We start from the raw sequence: 18,633 nt of genomic DNA, 5'->3' as shown, positions 1-18,633 counted from the left end.
TCATAAGCCTCCCCCATATTCCTTCAGTCCTGGTCCTGGTGCTAGGATATCACTATGCCTGGTATGGCAGAGAAGTTGATCTTGATTCCCCAGTCACTCACTTCCAGAGACAGCTGTCCTGGTAAGCTGGGCAGCATGACCAGTAATGGCACCCAGAAGATTCTTCTCTCCACTTCACCTCTTTCCTGGCTTACTTGGCTCCCCTAATTCAGCATCCAGCATCCTTCAAGCTGCTGGATGCTAGTTAGGAAAGATACCCAAGGCTGGGGCTGGGCATGTGAATTTGGATGCCCTCCAATGAACTTTTAAGTCTGATATCACAATGCAGTAAGACTTTTCTCCAGCCTCCTGGAGGGAAAGAAGAGGATGGTCAGCAGCATTCTCAAGGCACTGCTCAACAATCCCTTCCCAAAAAGTTTGAAGGAGGCTGGCTAACCATTCTTAGGAAGTTTCTAGTCTAACAGGGAAGACAGTAGGGTATGATGGAAAAATCCCTGGCTTGGGACTGAGGGAACCTTGGTTCAGATCCCACCTCTGATTCTTAACTACTTTGGGCAAATCACTGAAACACCCTAAAACTCATTTTCCTTGTCTGGAAAATGAGGGGAGGGGTTTGGTCTCTTAGGTCCTTCCTAGTTCTCGATCTATGATTCTAAGACATGGTGCCTACCCTTAAGAACCTCCAATCTGCCTTGGGGGATCCACTAGTGTGGGGGCAGAGGGGGTGTCTAGCCTTGGGAAGTTCCCAGTTTAGGGGGGTGGACCTCAAGATTTTTTTCCAAGATGTCATATTCCACTGTGCTTGCCACCATATTGCCAAAGGGGTCCATGACACAAAAATAGTTCTAGTCCAATTTCTTCATTTTACAGAAGGGGAAACTGAGACTCAGAGACAGAAAGTGACTGGCCCAATATCAGGGTGTTAGCAGAGTTTAGACAAACCCCAATACACCAACTCCCAGGTCAGTGTTTTTGTTAGTACCCCGAGCTGTTAACACTGGACCCTCTGTAAAGAATTAATTGTTATTTGAGGTTTTTATGCCTCAGCGAGCTCTGGCCTGGGGCTCCGCAAACCGCATGGTGCTCCACCCACTGGTTGTAGCCGTTGCCAGGGCTCTGGCACCTCACATCATCACCAGACGCCTACATGGGCCTGGCAAAATTATAATGATTGGAAGCCTAGTGAGGGCAGTCATGTGACTGTCAGAGCGGCCATTTCATTGGCTGGGACTGTGTGGGGTGTTTTTCTAGGTTTGGGGGAGGAGAATTGGGCATTCTAGGTGGAAGCTGGAAAGCGACAGGCGTTCTGCTGTGTATTTTCAGCTGATTCCTGGGTGGTGGTATTTTTCAGATATTATGATTTCCGTTTCCCCAATTTTATTTCCTTTCCCTTGATCCTACTGATCCTGTTCGTGGTTTTTTTTTAAGTTCGTTCTTGTTAAAATAAATCTTGTTCTGTTTTGAGGGAGGATTCCGGTTTCCTTCCTTGCCCCAATATTTCAGGGAGCCACTTAGCTAGCACTCCCCAATTAAAAATTGGTCCCCACACCTCTTGACTGGCAGAATCAGATAACATGTACAAGGCTTCTTAAAGGTGCTGCATTAATCCAGGTGTGCATAGGGTTCCAGAGTTAATAAACATTTTACCCAGCAGCCCAAATGTGCCTTCTGCTTTACGTCAGCTACCCTGCAGGGGGGTGGCAAGGACAGGATATTGGAGGTGTACCAGCCTGGGTCTAATTGGAATTCATGCCTGTACTAGGAACCCTGCATTTTTGCACATACTGGGGCTGACAGATTGGCCTGGTATGGTGTTCCAGGTCCCATCGTCTGTGAAAATCCACAAAGTATAACAGAATAGACCATAACCACTGAATCTGGCATTAGCTGCAGGGGAGCCTCTGGGACTTCTTGGGTTGCTTACTGAATGAATTCATGGCTGCCCCAATGCCCCTTACCAGCTCATTCTCCTCTTTTTCTCCCCCTTTTCTCACTCTGGCCTGGGACAGGGAGCTGGGGACAAGACACCCAATCTATCTATTGTGGCCCTGCAGCAGAATGGCATGATGAAGGAGGATATCAAAGAACCTGAAACTGGAGATGAGCTAGGGCATTGAGGTCACCCTGTCCTCCCTCTCCTGGGGCAGGAGTGCCAGGACACCAGCTGCCAAAGGCAGTTGGGAGGGACTCCTGGGGATAACGACTGGGAGAGGTTCAGTTTCAGTCATTAAAAAAAAGAATACCCAATTCCTCAGGATTGAATGGTGGTCACCTTCCCACGCTTCCTTATTTCACAGGGTTTGATTAACCCCATTCCCCAAAGGCATGCTGAACTATGATCTCCTGATGCCCTGACACTTATTCAGAGTTCTGTTGTGAACAAAGAAAGTCCTCCCCTTGGATGCCTAGTCTTCTGGACTCTATGATCAGAGAGAGCACTGGACCTGGAGTCAGGAAAACCTGAGTTCAAAACTAGCCTAAGACACTTACTAGCTGTATGACCCCAGATAACTCATATAACCACATCCTGCCTCAGTTTCCTTATCTGTAAAATGGGCATAATATTAGCACCTACCTCCTAGGGTTGTTGTGAAGATAAAATGAGATAATATTTGTAAGGTACTTTGCAACCCTAAAGTGCTATATAAATGCTAGCTATTATTAAGAGAAGGTTTGGAATAACTTCTACAGGGAGTGACGCAGGGCATCAGTTAGGGAGTAATAAAAGGATGGCCTTCCTTCATTGAAGGCTCAGTTGAAGCAGAATAACATGATTTTATTGTGGAATCAGGAAGCACAGTTGAGATTTCAGGTGGAGAGAAGGAAGCTGTGGGAGCCATCTCTATCTTACCTCTATTACACTGTGAGCTCCTCTAAGACAGGTAGGGTGTCTTCTTCACTTGGATATTCTCCACAGTGCCCAGCTCTTGGGTGGGACATGTAGTAAGCACTCAGGGTACTGAGGGTTTGCTGAATTGAATTGAGCATGGGAAAGGGTTGGAGTCCAAAGCATAGTTCTGGAGTTGGAAGACCTGGGTTCAAATCTCCCCTGCCTTTGTGACCTTGGGCAAATCACTTAACCACCAAGGTTTCCTCATATTTAAAGTGAGAGTTGGACTGGATGGCCTCTGAGGTCCCTTTCATCCCTAGATGATGATCCTATGATGCCAAAGGAGGCAGGAGCTCGGGGAGGCTGAGGTCACTGAAATACTGAAATATTGGAATATTCAGATGCTGAATCAGCAGGATACATCTTGGGCTAGAGACAACCCAGTTCATTATGGTCATATCTATACAGAGGTGGAGGCAGAGTCATTTGGATGCTGAATAAGGAGCTTTCAAAAGGAGGGGGGCCATCAGTCTGACTTCTAACAGTGAGGGAGAGAGAAGGACTGAGAAGGGTGAGGTATCTGCTGCTGCTGCCACTGCTTATCTAAACCTTATTCATTCGTCAAAGCTAAACTAAGCTCTTATCTTCTGCAGGGGCTATTCCCTGACTACCCTGGCTTATAGCCTCCTTTTCCCTGAGCTTCAAATGGTTTTCTTCGTCTGGACTAAACAGTGTTCTAATTGATCCATGTGCATTAATCTTGTCTTCCTAGGAAACCGTGAGGTCCTTGAGGGCAGGGATCATATCTCATTATTTCCCCTTTAGCTCTCTGTATAGGGCTGGATACATTGTGGGTCTCATTGATTGAGTGATGGACGATTCCGCTGTTTCCCACCACCTGGACCTACTTCCTCTGGGTATTCAAGCCTGGTAAGTCTGTCCCTGAGGCTGCCCTGCTCCCTCCCTAGCATCCAAGACAGGGCTTAGGTGCCCCACAGTCTGGGGCCCCCACCGACTGGCAATCAAGGGAGTGTCCAGGTAGGTCTCATCAGGAACTATTTTTCCAAAGCTCCTGGCTCCAGGACCCTCCAGCTGACCCCAGGGGGAGGGAGTGAAAGATGACCCATTAAACTCAAGCTTAATGAACTGTGTCTGGACACCTGGCTGTATGGGGTGTGAGGGCACCAAAAGAGAGAAGCAGGTTTTAGAGGTAGACACTGGCAGCCAGAAGGTATCTCCCTCCCTCTGCCTCCCTTCTTCCCCGCCCCAGCTTTTCAGTGTGGTGCAACAGAGACATGTGGGCCAGAGCAAATATACTGAACAAATAACATTTTCTTTTTAAAGCTTTCCTTCCTTCCCTTCCCTCCATCTCCCCATCACTAGATTGATGTGTTGGGCCTCATTAGCTGCCTCAGAAACCAAGGCAGTTCCCTCCCCAGGTGTTCAGAGATCCAGGTGATATTCCTCCTTCCTCCCACCCCATAGTACCTGAGCCCTCCCCCACCCTCCTCTACCCAGAGGCATGCTTATTCACCCTCACTCAGTGAAGGGCTCTGTTCCCTAAGCCCTGGCCTCAAAACTAAATTTTCCACCTCCCCTAAGGTCCTCTCAGAGCCCACCCCCCACAAGCACTAGTGTTTGCTCAGCTGACCCCCTTCTCCTCACTATGTCACTGAGTTAGAGCAATCAGCCACTTTCCTAGAATCTCCGCCCCCTCTTGGTTGTCACAGGATTTTGAATTGGAAGAAACATTTAGCCATTTACTCATGAGGAGCTTGGGGTCCGTAGAGGCCAAAAATGATTTGTTCAGGGTCACACAGGTCATTCAAATCCATATCCAATGTTCTCCCCTCTATGCCAATCTTTCCCACTCTATACCATAGACCTAGACCTGGGATCTCACTGGGGGACAGAGATGTCCAAAATGAAACTCTGTTTAACAATAAAGCTCAGTGAAGTCCTAGGGTCATAAATCTGGGGTCAGCAGAGACCTCAGAGTCTATTTGGTCCTATCTCTTCATTTGACAGATGAGGCCCAAGGTCACACAGCTAGTAATCATCAAAAGGCAGGTCCTCTGACTCCAGACCCAGTACTCTTTGCACTGTGCCATTAGACTGTCAGCTCCTTGAGGGCGAGGGCTGGGGTGTTTTGTTCATTTTATTTTATTCATTCATTCATTTGCTTATTTATTCCTTATGTGCTATCCGGCACATAGGAGGCACTTAATATATGCTAGTTGACCGACCATGTTGTCTCCTTCCTGAGGCATCTTTATGCTTGTCCCAAGTCTGACCTGAGAGTTCAGTTCCCCTTCTTGCCCTCACAAGGAGTCTACTTTCCATTCCTCTGACAAACATTTATTAAGCACCTACTAGGTGTTTCATGCCAATTCTTCTCTAGTTCAGAGTGGTCCTGGAAGTGGTTGTACCCAGGGGAAGGCAACTCCTCCCAGGTTGGTTGGAATGGGGAGGGGGCTGGTGGTGGTCAGGAGGGACTGAGTTTCTTTTCCAGTTCTCAAGCCTCAGTTTCCCCATTGGAGCAAGTTGGAACAGTGATGAATATATAGGAATATAGTTTGTGATCCATCCCAGGAATGACGGCAGGTAAGCATCACAGTATATAGAGGGCTGGATCTGGAGTCAAGAAGGCTTGTGTTCAAATCCTGCCTGACATATTAACAGTGTGACCTGGGGCACGTCATTTAACCTCTGTCTACCTTAGCTGTCTCAACTGTAAAATGGGGATCATGATAGCAACTACTTCCCAGGGTTGCCGAGAGGATCCAATGGAATTTCTGTAAAGCACGGTACAAATGCTAGCTATGATCATCAGTGCCATGTCCTAGCAGAGACAATTTTTCAGGGATGGGTTGTACTACTTGACTGCTGAGCTTTTGACTGAAATTTTGTGATTCTGCGACTTACTAGAGATGGAGGTGTAGATGGCAAAGGCCTTGAGGCTGGTCATCTCCTTCCTCCGAGTCATCTCCACCTGAGCACGGAAGATGTTCTCCCAGGCGTAGAGTTTGAGAAGTTTGATCCCCCGGAGCATTTCATTGGTCTTTTTCAGTCTCTCATTGGAATATTCCTGCCAGATTCACATGGAGTTAGGTGGGAGCTAGTCTGACCACGTCATCTCCTCCCTTCCTGCCCCTGTCACTCATTAAACTTCAGTGGCTCCCTATTATCCTTGGGATTAAATAAAATAAAAACTCCTCTGTTTGGTATTTGAAGCCCATCCTGTCTTTCTGGTCTTCTTACATATAGCTCCCCTCTGAGAATTTCCAGATGCAAGTCATGATAGCCTACTTGCCATTCTTCGAGCAACACTCTATCACCTACCTCCATGCCTTTGTATTGGCTGTCTCTCCCCCATGCCCTGAATGTTCTCTTTTATCCATTCCTTAGAATCCGTGGCTTCCTTCAAGACTCAGGTCAAATGCCACCCTCTGTAGGATCTTTCCTGGTCTCCTTTCCTCTCCTGCCCAGGGCCTTCCCTTCTAAGATTATCTTCCATCTACTTCGCATGAACCTTCTATCTACTCTCCTCTAGTACAGTGTAAGCTCCTTGAGGGCAGGAACTGTTTTTTTTGTTTGTTTTTACTTTCTCTGTAGTGCCAGTGCTTGAAACTATGGTTGGTGCATAGTAAGTACTTAATAAATGCTTTGATTAATTGCTGGATAGATCAAGTGAAATACTACTTATAAAAAGTGCTTAACACAATGCCTGGAACATGGTAGGTGCTATATAAATGCTTATTCCCTTTCCTTCTCCCTGAAGGGGACATGCAGTCTCTGGGCATCATAGAGTCTCTATAGCCATGGGAGTTCTGATTACATTCACTTTAAAAAAATAGTATTATATATATTTTTCCAATTACATGTAAAGACAATTTTCAACATTCATTTTTATGATATTTTGAGTTCCAATTTTTTTCTTCCTCCCTCCTTCCCCTCCCCTCTCCCCAACATGGCAAATAATCTGATATAGATTATATTACATTCTCTTTATATTTGAGGCCTCACATTTAGACAGTGCTTTAATTTTCTACACATAATCATCTCATTTGATCCTTAAAAGATCCCTGTTTGGTATACACAGCAGGAATTAAGCTCTTTGTCAACAGATGAGGCAACTGAGGCCAGAAGAGTGTGTTGATTTGCTCAAAGTCAAGGGGTAAGTCAGTGGTGGGGCCAAAACCCCAATCCAAGGGTTCTGTGGGTGCTGCAGCTCAGAGGATCTGATTCCTAGCATCCACTTACTCAGGAAACCATTATCAACAACTTGCTGCAACTTTCCTGCCTCACATGGATTAGAAGTGAGTCTAGGGGCACATATGTCAGAGTCAGTCCCCTGCTGCCAATGCTTCCCTTCCACACAAGAGCCTCCTAATTGGACTCCTCTGCACCTAGTCTCCATCCCCTGCCCTCCAACTGCTTCTCCCCTCAGTCTACTTAATCAGACACCATTACCAAGTGGGAGCTCTGGTTGTGACCTCTCTTGCTCAACAACCTTTAATGGTTTGGGAAACAAACCGGCCTTATGAATGGAGTCTTTCATGTTTCAGTCCAAACTGACCTTTCTAGCCTCATTTCTCTGATGTACTTCAGCTCCTCAAGAATGTCTTTCATACATATATATATATATATATATATATTTTTTTTTTTTGCATGGCAATGAGGGTTAAGTGACTTGCCCAGGGTCACACAGCTAGTAAGTGTCAAGTGTCAGAGGTTGGATTTGAACTCAGGTCCTCATGAATTCAGGGCTAGTGCTTTATCCACTGCACCACCTAGCTGCCCCCAAGAATGTCTTTCTACATAAAACTACGCCTGATTCCCCCCACTGTTAGTGTATGCCTTCTCAAATCATCATGCATTTAATGACTTGGTATTTTATCTTTTTGCATTTTCTTTTATTTGTTCTGTCTGTGGTTAGGATTGTTGCCTCCACCATTAGGATATAAACTTCTTGCAAATGAGGATTGTTTCATTCTTTGTGCTTGTATCCCCAGAGACCGGCATATAGTCAGTACATAAATTTTTTTTGTTGATTGGTTCCAGCCTCTGCTTACCTAATTCCTTCTATCTGTTATGCCCTACCTGTTCCACCTGCTGAAATACTCCCCAGCCATCAAGGTCCTGATCAGATGCCTCTCCTCCAAGAAGCCCTCTTTCCCACATTTCTCCAGGCAGAAGGGATCTCTCTGGCTTCTGAATGAACACAATGCTTTGTTGTCCATGTCTCTTTTCAGTTCTTATCACCCTTGACTCAGAACAATGTTTATTTGGTTACATGTTTGACCTCCCTTATTGGTCGATCCACAAGCATTTATAAAGCACCTACTATGTGCCAGCCACTGTGCTAGGCACTGAGGATACAAATTCAAACAGTAAACAGTTCCTGCTTTTAGGGAGCTTACATCCTATTGAGGACTGTGAGCTCCCTGAGGACAGGAAGGCTGTGCTCCTTGATCCTTGTATGTCTCCCCCAGCACCTAGGACAGGGCTTTGCACATAGAAGGTGCTCAGTAAATGTCTATTTAATAATTAAAAAAAAATTCAACTCTTATCTCTGTGCCTTTGCTAATCCTGGTCCTTCTTACTCTGGAACACCCTCCCTCTCTTCTCTCTGACTATTCAAATCCTATCTGTCCTTCAAAATCCAGACCAGGGTCCATCTCCTCCATGAGACCTCTACTTTCTACTCTAACTCTCACTGATCCTGCTGGCCTTCCCTATAGAGGAACCTTGAAAAAGGGAAAGAACATTGGTTGTAGAGTCAGAAGTCCTTAATCTAATACTCACTAGCTGTGTAGCCTTGGGATGAGCCACTTAACCCTTCTAAACCTCAGTTTCATCATATGTAAAATGGGGACAACAATGAAGCATCTACCTGATATGATCATTGTGAAACCTTTGAAAACCTTAAAGTGAAGTATATATGTGATTGCCTACAAATGTGAGGCTTTAACATTGACTTCTATTTTGTTTTATATTGTTAATTGCTTCATGTGAGTCTTTGTGTGTGTTTTGCCAACTAGACTATAAGCTTCTTGAGAGCAGAGATAGTGTCTTCTACTTCTCTGTATCCCCTTGGGTAGACCTAGCCCAGGACTAAGTATACAGTAGGAGCTCAGTGTTGTCTGGATTACTAACTGGGACTTGAACCCTCTGTGATTTGACAAGGAAGAGAAGAAGTCTTCAAGATTACAGTAGCAAGAGCATTTCCCAAAGAATCTGGGGGAATCATTTAGGCTATTCTCTGGGGGAGAGTTAGGTGTGGTAGAGGCAGCTGGATGGTACAGTGGATAGAGGCTGGGTTTGAAATCAGAAAGATATGAATTCACATCCAACCTGAACCACTTACTAGGCAAGTTACTTAAGCTCTCTTAGCCTGAATTCCTCCCCATGTAAAATGGGATAATAAGATCACCTACTTCACAAGGTTGTCATGAGGATATAAGATTACACACACATGCAATATTTCTGTAGAATTACATATACATACTGAAGTATGTATGTATGTATGTATGTATGTATGTATGTATGTATATATATGTGTGTAGAGACAGTATGCTTTGTAAACTTGAAAATCTACATTTTTGTTGTTTAGTTATTTCAGTCCTGTCTGACTCTTCATGACCCCATTTGGGATTTTCTTGGCAAAGATACTGGAATGGTTTGCCATTTCCTTCTATAGCTCATTTTATAGATGAGGAACTGAGACAAACAGGGTTAAGTGACTTGTCCAGAGTCACACAACTAGTAAGTGTCTATATAAATTAGTTATTACTATTATTATTTTAATTTTTTTTTTTGGTGAGGCAATTGGGGCCAAGTGACTTGTCTAGGGTCACACAGCTAGTAAGTGTCAAGTATCTGAGGCTGGATTTGAACTCAGGTCCTCCTGACTCCAGGGCCAGTGCTCTATCCCCTGAACCACCTAGCTGCCCCAATGGTAGTTATTATTGAGAGGTGATTTGCTACAATGCAACTCTATGATTTCTCTTCATGTTACTATAACCTCCTGGTGAAAAAAAGGTTCCTTCCTGGGATATAGCATGTTTGGGTGTGGGTTGAGTCAGAAACAGATCATCCAGAGGGTGTCCTTGTCTTATCTCTATTCTTTACCATATGATTCAGTCCAGGTTCTGGGGGAGGAGAAGAGTGGGAGGAAGAATTTGTGGAGAAAGAGCATCAGTGGAGTAGAGGAGAGAGTGGAATCAGGCAGGGGAAGGATGGGTGAGGGGGGAACAAAGGCATGCCCTGAAGACACTCACCAATGTGCTCCTCTGGGCTTGGGAGAGCTTGGTAGCCACAAAGTACTGGATTGGAGCCAAGACAATGATGACAGCTGCTCCAATTAAGGCGCTAACCCCGAGGAGGTAGTAGAGAAGAATCACCCCCACAATGATCTAGGGAGATCAAGAAGAGACACATTTAGTTAATAGGATCCTGAATCTAGAACTGGAGAGGACCTCCATAGCTGTTTAGTTCGACACTTATTTTATAGATGAGGAAATTGAAGACCAGTGTGGTTATTTGCCCCAGACAATACAAGCAGTAAGTATTAAAATTAGGGGCTTTCTATATGCAAGCAACTGCTTGCATATACAGAGACAAAAAGAAAAATGACCCCTTCCTTCAGGGAGCTTACATTCTACTAGAGATACATTTAAACAGATAAATATAATATTCTTTTAGGAAGGAAATGGCAGTAACAGCTAAGGAGATCAAGAAAACCTTCCTGTAAGATGCTGACTTGGACCTTAAAGAAAAGAAAGCCCAGAATCCTCCAGTGACCTGTCAACAAATACCCTAAAGGGGCAGCTAGGTGGCACAGTGGATAGAGCACCGGCCCTGGAGTCAGGAGGACTTGAGTTCAAATCTGGCCTCAGACACTTAACACTTACTAGCTGTATGACCCTGGGCAAGTCACTTAACCCCAATTGCCTCACCAAAAAAAATACCCTAAAGCTTCATCTAGGGGGGTATCCTCTCATATCTCATAAAATTGAGGGGCATAGTGACTACTCTGCTTCTTGAGCCTTTGGGTGATAGGGATGTTTCAGGGCCAAAAATCAAAGATGACCACCTCTGCTCTAGGTGGAAGATAGGTTGATAAAATTCATGAACTGGAAGACTTTTACATTCTTCTGAAATGCTGGCCTTCCTGTTAATTCCAACTAGCTCTATTGCCCACATGGGTAAATCAACAGAAAAGATCACACAATTAGTAAGGGGCGGGACAGACAGAACAATACTTCCCCATTCCTATTACCTTGGTTACTGCATAGTGTTAAGTTGAGAGACATTGCCAGTCAGTCCCTTCTTAATTGTGGGATTGGGGGGGGCAGCACCTCAATTACCTTTAAGGCAATCGTTCAGTTCACTAGTTAGTTCAGTTCAGTTCATTTTAATTTCAGGGCCTGTTTATTTTTTTATTTTATTTTATTTTTTTGGTGGGGTTAAGTGACTTGCCCAGGGTCAACCAGCTAGTAAGTGTCAAGTGTCTGAGGCCGGATTTGAACTTAGGTCCTCCTGAATCCAAGGCCGGCACTTTATCCACTTCGCCACCTAGCTGCCCCCCCAGGACCTGTTTAATGACTAGTATGGGCCCAGGAATGGTTGAAGCATACCTCCCCCCCCTATTTATTCACAGAATCAACTCAATATCCCAAGTTATCACTTTTCATTTTTCTTTTCCTGGCATGTTTAGTGTTTTTATGAGCCTTGGTGAATCACTTCAGAAAAAAGAATTGTCCTAGTCTCAGACCTTAGGAAAACGATTACTTGCTCATGAATATTTATGAAAAATGCAAATATTCTTGCCAATGCCCAAAGCTTTTAGCTCAGAGAGAGGACCACAGTGCCTTTGTGTTGGAAATTCAGGCCCTAATATCATGTGTCTTGTTTTAAAAGATACATACAGACCTAATCGCAGCCTATAGAGAAAAGAAAGCTGAGATGCACTGTTCAGTATCCCCAAACTATAGTAATTCTAAATGACGAGCTTCGCAGAGGTTTCTTCCACTATCACTAATCACAAAGCTGTCTCTGGCTTTAACAAATAGCCTTTTGAAGAATCACTTTATCACACGGTTAATGAACTAAGGTTGGGAGAGCTCATTAAAAGGGAAGGTAACCCTGCTCACCCTGCTGCTCCCTCATCACCTTCCCCAGAAAACCCACACTGGCCTCGATTCCCTGGTCTGCTTCATTGGCTCTGTCCACAATAAGAAGCAATTATGTGACCAACAGATCAGACATCAGGAATTAACAGGATTATTAGCAGGAAAACCAGCCATATGCCCATATTCCTGACTGGTCATTAACAACAGGGCATCTGCTCCAGGGCCTGTATCTTCCATCAAGCTAAGCACTTGCCTAAAGCACTATCATTCATCCTTGCTGTGATGACACAGACATCTATATCCCCTGGATCCCACAGCTAAAGAGATGATCACACAACCTCCATTCTTAGTCTCCTGGTTCATGCCCACTCCTCCAGTGTTCTTTTCCTGCCCTTCAAAATCTGCCCTCCTCCAAGGGTCCAAATGGCCCACACCAAAGACAATGTTGGATCATGGGTGTGAATTTCTGAACTTTGGGGTTAATACTTTCAGGGGATGGGGGGCAAAGGACAGTGCCAGGAACAGCCTTTTCCATTCCATCTTCTATTCTTGCGACAGCTGCTCATATCTAGCTCATATCTCTTCATTTTGCCCACAAGAATGCAATGAAATGAGAAGACATATGAACCAATGCAGAATGAAGTGTATGAATACAGTGGAATGTTACTGTGCTGTAACAATGACTATGAAGAATTCAGAAAATCATGAGAAAACTTACAGGAATGGATGCAGAGTAAAACATGATTACAACTATGTAAATAGAAATAACAACAAAAATGAAACTGAATGTTCTACAATTATAATGACCAAGCTTAACCTCAAAGAAGAAATGAGAAAATGTAGAGCTTGGGGTTGGGGGAACTGTGGATATGGAACACTACATGTCAGACTTTTTGATATATTGGCTGGTTTTGCTGAACTATTTTTCTTCTCTTTTTTAATTCTTTTAAAAGAAATTCTAAATTGTGGATATTGTAGATTTTAATTCTAAATTCTTTTTTTAAATTCTAAACTATCAGAGAATGGTTCTCTGGAAGGAAAAATGGGAAGGACTTCTTCCAAATCTGGGACAGTTTTCCTAAAAGCAATCTTAGTGACTCTGGCATTAAGAAGGAGAGGGGCATTTGTCTCTCTTTATGGTCTCTCTCCAACCCTTTTCCCAAAGTGCCCCTATGCAGGTACACAACATTTGCTCAGAGGTCTTTCAGCCAGTCAGAAGTCTTATCTCCTTCTGCATCTACAATACAGAGGTCAGTCCCTCTTAATACTGTGAGAGACTCTATCAGATGCTTTGCTAAAATGGAAGTACTTTACCTACCTGATTTGCCAGCTTAATATCTCTGTCAAAAAAAGAAGTCAGGTTAGACTGAAATAAACTATTCTTGACGAAGTCATGTACTTGATTTAGCAAGTCGCTTTGTCAGCCCAGTAGACATTTCTAAACATCTGCTGCATTTTCCAGACCGCCATCTCTGTGCAATGACAAAGAGAGGCGCTGAATCACAGGATTTTTTGGAGTGAGTCACAGTAAAGAGGTTTTCACTCGCAGAAAGGATTTGGGCAGTGGTGGAAAGAGCAGTGGACTTAGAATCAGGAGATTTGGATTTGAGTTCTGTGTGACCTTAAACAAGTCACTTCACCTAAATGGGCTTCATTTTCTCTTTTTGTAAAATGAGGCTGTTGGACTAAATGATCTCTAAGGGTCCTTCTAGCCCTAAGCATTGTGACTCTATCTGTGATGGTGGTGACTGATGCCTGCAGAGCAGGGAGACACATAAGGCTGAGGCAGAGGCCAAATAAGAGGCTCTGTAATGTACAGGAGAAGACTCAGATGTAACTTCCTGAGAGAAATGATCTTCCAGCTCTTACCTGTGCAGGCATTGCCCAGAGGTTTGGGCACAAGAAGAAGAACCACATGAGCTGGTTGGTATCGATGGCGACCAGGTTACAGATTTGGCCAGCAGTCATTTCTCCCATAGACAGATTGGATGTGGAAAGATGCATGATTTTGTTATAAATCTTGGTCTAGGAACAAAAGCAGAGTGCTTCACTCACATAAGTGGATCTTTGCTGTCACAACTCAATCAGTTCCTATATGTTCAAAGTAAAGTTCTTACTTATTGGAAAAAAAAACATTGAAAATGGCAGAACCAAATAAATGAGTAGGGATGGCACAGTAGTGTGGAAAGAGAAATGGACTTTGAGTCAGGAGCCTTTGAATTCTAACATCACCTCTTACTGACTGTATAATCTTGGGCAAAGTCAGTCCGATAATAGACATTAAGTATCTGCAATGTGCCAGGCACTGTGCTAAATGCTAGGGATACAAAGAAAGGGAAAAGACAGTCCCTGCCCTCAAGGAGTTTATCATCTACTTGGGGAGACAGTATGCAAACAAATATGTACAAATAAGCTTCGTACAGGATAAATAGGAAATAAGCAACAGAAGGAAGGCACCAGAATTAGGAGAGATTGGGAAAGACTTGCTATGGAAGGTGGCATTTTAGCTGGGACATGAAGAAAGCCAGGGAAGCCATGAGGTGGAGATGAGGAGCTAGAGCAAGGGGGAGAGCCTGTGAAAACGTCCAGAATTGGGAGTGTAACTTGACCTTCATGACAGTACTCTTTTTAAAAATCAATTTCAAAATTTTTATTGATATCTTTTGTTTTTATAGCACTTTCATTTCCTGCTATATTCATTTCAATTCTCCTAACTAATGAAAAGTTTAAGAGAGAAAAAAGAGGAAAAAAACAGCAGTTTAGCGAAACCAACCAGTACATCAATTGACCCTGACAGTAAGTGCAATGTTCTACACCAACACTTCCTCATCTTGGCAAAGAAGGGAATGAGGTGCATTTTCTCATCTCTTCTTGGGGACAGACTCAGTCATTATAATTACTCACTCTTAAATGTTAGGTTTCTTTCCTTCCTTCTTTTTTTTTCTTTCCTTCCCTCTTTCTTTCTTTCTTTCTTTCTTTCTTTCTTTCTTTCTTTCTTTCTTTCTTTCTTTCTTTCTTTCTTTCTTTCTTTCTTTCTTTCTTTCTTTCTTTCTTTCTTTCTTTCTTCCTTCCTTCCTTCCTTCCTTCCTTCCTTCCTTCCTTCCTTCCTTCCTTCCTTCCTTCCTTCCTTCCTTCCTTCCTTCCTTCCTTCCTTCCTTCCTTTTTGCAGGCCAATGAGTTGCCCCTGTTAGGTTTCTTTCTGTTGTTGTTCTTGCCATTTACATTGGGTATGCTGTTTTTCTAATTCTGCTTACTCCCCTCTGTATTAGTTCATAGAAGTCTTTCATGCCTGTCTGAATTGTTCTTATTGGTTATTTCTTATAGTGGTCATATTCCATTATATTAATAGATCACAATTCCCACAATTTGTTCAGACATTCTTCAATCAATGAGTACCCACTTTGTTCCCAGTAGAGAACAACACTTTTCTGGTAGCAAAAAAATTGGGGAAAAAGTGGGTACCTACAGAGCTGGGCCCAGAGTCAGGAAAACCCAAGTTAAAATCTAGCCTGTTACTTTTTAGCCATGGGATTTTGGGCAAATCACTTAATTTCTGTCTGCCTCAGTTTTCTCATCTGTAAAATGGAGTTAATAACAGCATCTTTTTCCCACAGTTGTTTTGAGGATCAAATGAGAATGTATGTAGGGTGCTTTGCAAACCTTAAAGCATTCTAGGGGCAGCTAGATGGCACAGTGGATAAAGCACCAGCCCTGGATTCTGGAAGACGAGTTAAAATCCAGCCCCAGACATTTGACACTTACTAGCTGTGTGACCCTGGGCAAGTCACTTAACCCTTATTGCCCCCCCCCCAAAGGCATTCTGTAAGTGCTAATTATCCTCCTCCTCATTATCATTATTCCATGAGGAATGAAGAATAAGAAGGAATCCATAGAAACATGGAAAGATTTGCTGCAGAGTAAAGAAAACAGAACTAAGATAACATACATAAGTATGATTATAATAATGCAAATAAAAACAAACCAAAAGGCGGTTGAACTCAATTTAATTGTAACAAACAAGCTTGGTTGCAGAGAATAGTTAAGGGAATACACTTCTCAGTAGAGAGGTGGAATACTACAGGCATGACTCATGTATAGTGTTAGACAAGGTCATGTTGTTGATTGGTTTTGGCTTAGCTGTTGTTTTTATATGGAAGAGATCCATGGGGAGTGAGGCAAGAGATCTATCAGGAAATGACTGATAATTATATTTAATGGTAATATTTATAAATTATTATAAACATTTAAATAATGCATCTAATTATTATAACTTATAAACAATTTAGAAATTATTATATTTAATTATTGTTAAAACAAATTTTAAAAGCCTCTGGGTCTTAGTTTCCTCATCTGCAAAATGGGGATAATACTTATACTACTTTCCTCATGGGGTTGCTGGTGAAATGTTAAAGATCAAGAGAAATGTGAGCCATGACGATTATAATAATGTAGTTATTTAATACAAGGCTTTTTAACATAAGTCAAATAATGCTCCTTGGAACATAACTACATAGTGAGAAAGCCTGTCATCAAACAGTTTGAGACCACAAGGCAGGTTTTATTTCTGCCATCAACAGGTTTTAGTCCTTGGCGCCAACAGCTTCAAGAATGGAGCTGACTTCAACAGGGAAGCCTCAGCTGTGACCTAAGCCCCTTCCAGACCTCAGGAGGGGATCTAATTGCTCTCATGAGCTCAGAAACTAAAACCTCTGTGCCCAGCATGTTTGCACAGATGGAAGGGTTAGGCAGCTTCAATTTCTCTCTCTCAAGCAGATGGCAAGATTCTTCATCCTTGCTGAATTTGGTCTTAGATGCACTAGGGAAACTTGCTATTGAAAGGAATGCTTTGGTAAGGAAAAAAATCCTTTTGTAGCCTCGATCAATTTATCTTTTTATTAATTACTATTTCATGATTAATCTACATATTTGTTAATGATTTTATTATTAGCTAATAATTAATCTTTTATCTAAGTCTAGATTTTCCTATGTCAGGTATGCTAAAGTGAGGTACGTCAATGTTTCCTTCTACTGAGGGATGCAGTTCCCTTGTGGAGGCTTATAGTAATGGCTGTGTTGTTTTTATTTGATTTGATTTTCCTATGAGCCATAATTTGTTTATTCTGAACATGATAAAAAACCAAATAAAATGGGCATTTCCATATACAGAGTAGAAGAGAAACATAATACAATGAAGCTGCAATTCTCTATTATTGGTAGTTATATTGTCTTAGACAAACACACACACACAATTAGAAAAGCTTTATGAGGTAGAGTGGTCTTGGAGGGAGGAAGACTGAATTTCAAGACCCATCTCTGACATATCCTGGCAATGTTACCCTTGACAAATCATTTGACCTCTCAATGTCCTGAGGATTAATGCTATAGTCTGCAAAAAGAGTGTCAATAAGTTCTGGTAGTGGTTTTTCCTCATTGAGAGTACTCATTCATGGTCCAGCCCCCCCCCCCCCACCAAGTCAGTTACTGCTCTATATGAAATTGACAAGGCTGTTGGTGTTTCAGTCCAAAGGGCTGATCTAGTGATGATCTAGCCCAATGCCTTCACTTTCCAAAAGTGAAAACTGAAGGCAAACAGTCAGTGACAGAGCTGGGACTCAAACCCAGGCCTTCAGACTCTTATTCGGTGTTCTTTCCATTACAGCACAGTGGCCCAGGACAGTCCTCATGCCTTGCTGTAACCTATGATCCTCTTTTCATAGCTCCTGTCATATTTAACTTCCACAGATGCCACCTTCTAGAATATAATGTTTTCTGTATATTTCCCAAAATAAGTTCCAAGGGAACTTTAATAAATAACTTTTCATAATGATAACCCATATTTTTATAGAATTTTAGAGTTTATAAAATGCTTTCCTTATGATGACCCTGTAAAGATCACAGTATATGTATTATTATCTGATTTTAATCAATGCCTTGATAAGCATTTTAAGAGCCTACTATGTGCCAGGCACTGGGAATAGAGAGACAAAAAAATAAACAGTCCATTTCCTCAAGGAGCTTATGTTCTACCAGTGGAAACAACATGTATACATACAAGTACCTACATAATATTTAAATAATATTTAAAGTTAATTTCAGGGTGGTGGTACTTTCACGTGGTGATTTCAGGTGTGGACCTAGGGGACATCAGAAAGAATTTCATGTGGGAGAGGAGAGGACCTTTGAAGAAAACTAAGATGCAAATGGAACAAGGGGGTACATTCCAGGCATGGGAGGGCAAAGGCGAGGAGATGGGGATTTAGAGATGAGGAAATCGAGTCACAGACAGTGCTGGTGTGTCCAAGATTATGCAGCTAATCGGTTTACAAATAAACCAGAGCCTGAACCCAGATTTCCAGATTATCTGTATTCTGAACTTGACAAATGTGACAAAAATAAAATGACATTTTAACAGAAATAAAATGGACATTCATATATATATATATATATATGTATGTGAATGTATGTATGTATGTATAGTACGATGTTCTTTCCACTATACCACACCTCCTTAGCTTGAGAATTCTACTTATTCTTGAGAATAGCCAATTGTGCAATAATACTGTGAGGCACCCAGTGAATGCTTGTGGGAAGTTTGCTGATTGATTGCTTCATGGAATCACCTGCTATGACAATGTGGGAGTTGGAAAGAACCTTGTTAGCCATCCA

General features: G+C 42.6%; 1 protein-coding gene across 10 annotated transcripts in view; it reads right to left on the bottom strand.

The window, feature by feature from the left end:
• Window positions 1-18,633, bottom strand: part of ABCC8 (ATP binding cassette subfamily C member 8) — a 124,279-nt gene that overhangs the window by 59,475 nt on the left and 46,171 nt on the right. For 9 of the 10 annotated variants that reach the window (XM_043969971.1, XM_043969972.1, XM_043969966.1 and 6 more), the window contains 3 exons: window positions 13,837-13,992; window positions 10,114-10,248; window positions 5,756-5,918 (listed from right to left, as the gene is read on the bottom strand). In XM_043969971.1, the coding sequence (XP_043825906.1) occupies window positions 5,756-5,918; window positions 10,114-10,248; window positions 13,837-13,992 (454 nt within the window). The remainder of the gene's footprint in view (window positions 1-5,755; window positions 5,919-10,113; window positions 10,249-13,836; window positions 13,993-18,633) is intronic. The other variant, XM_043969969.1, reaches the window with a different exon arrangement.

The sequence above is a fragment of the Dromiciops gliroides genome, chromosome 6, assembly GCF_019393635.1.
Source record: "Dromiciops gliroides isolate mDroGli1 chromosome 6, mDroGli1.pri, whole genome shotgun sequence".
NCBI lineage: Eukaryota > Metazoa > Chordata > Mammalia > Microbiotheria > Microbiotheriidae > Dromiciops > Dromiciops gliroides.
Note: the sequence above shows the minus strand (reverse complement) of the source record. Positions and strands in the feature narration are given on the sequence as shown.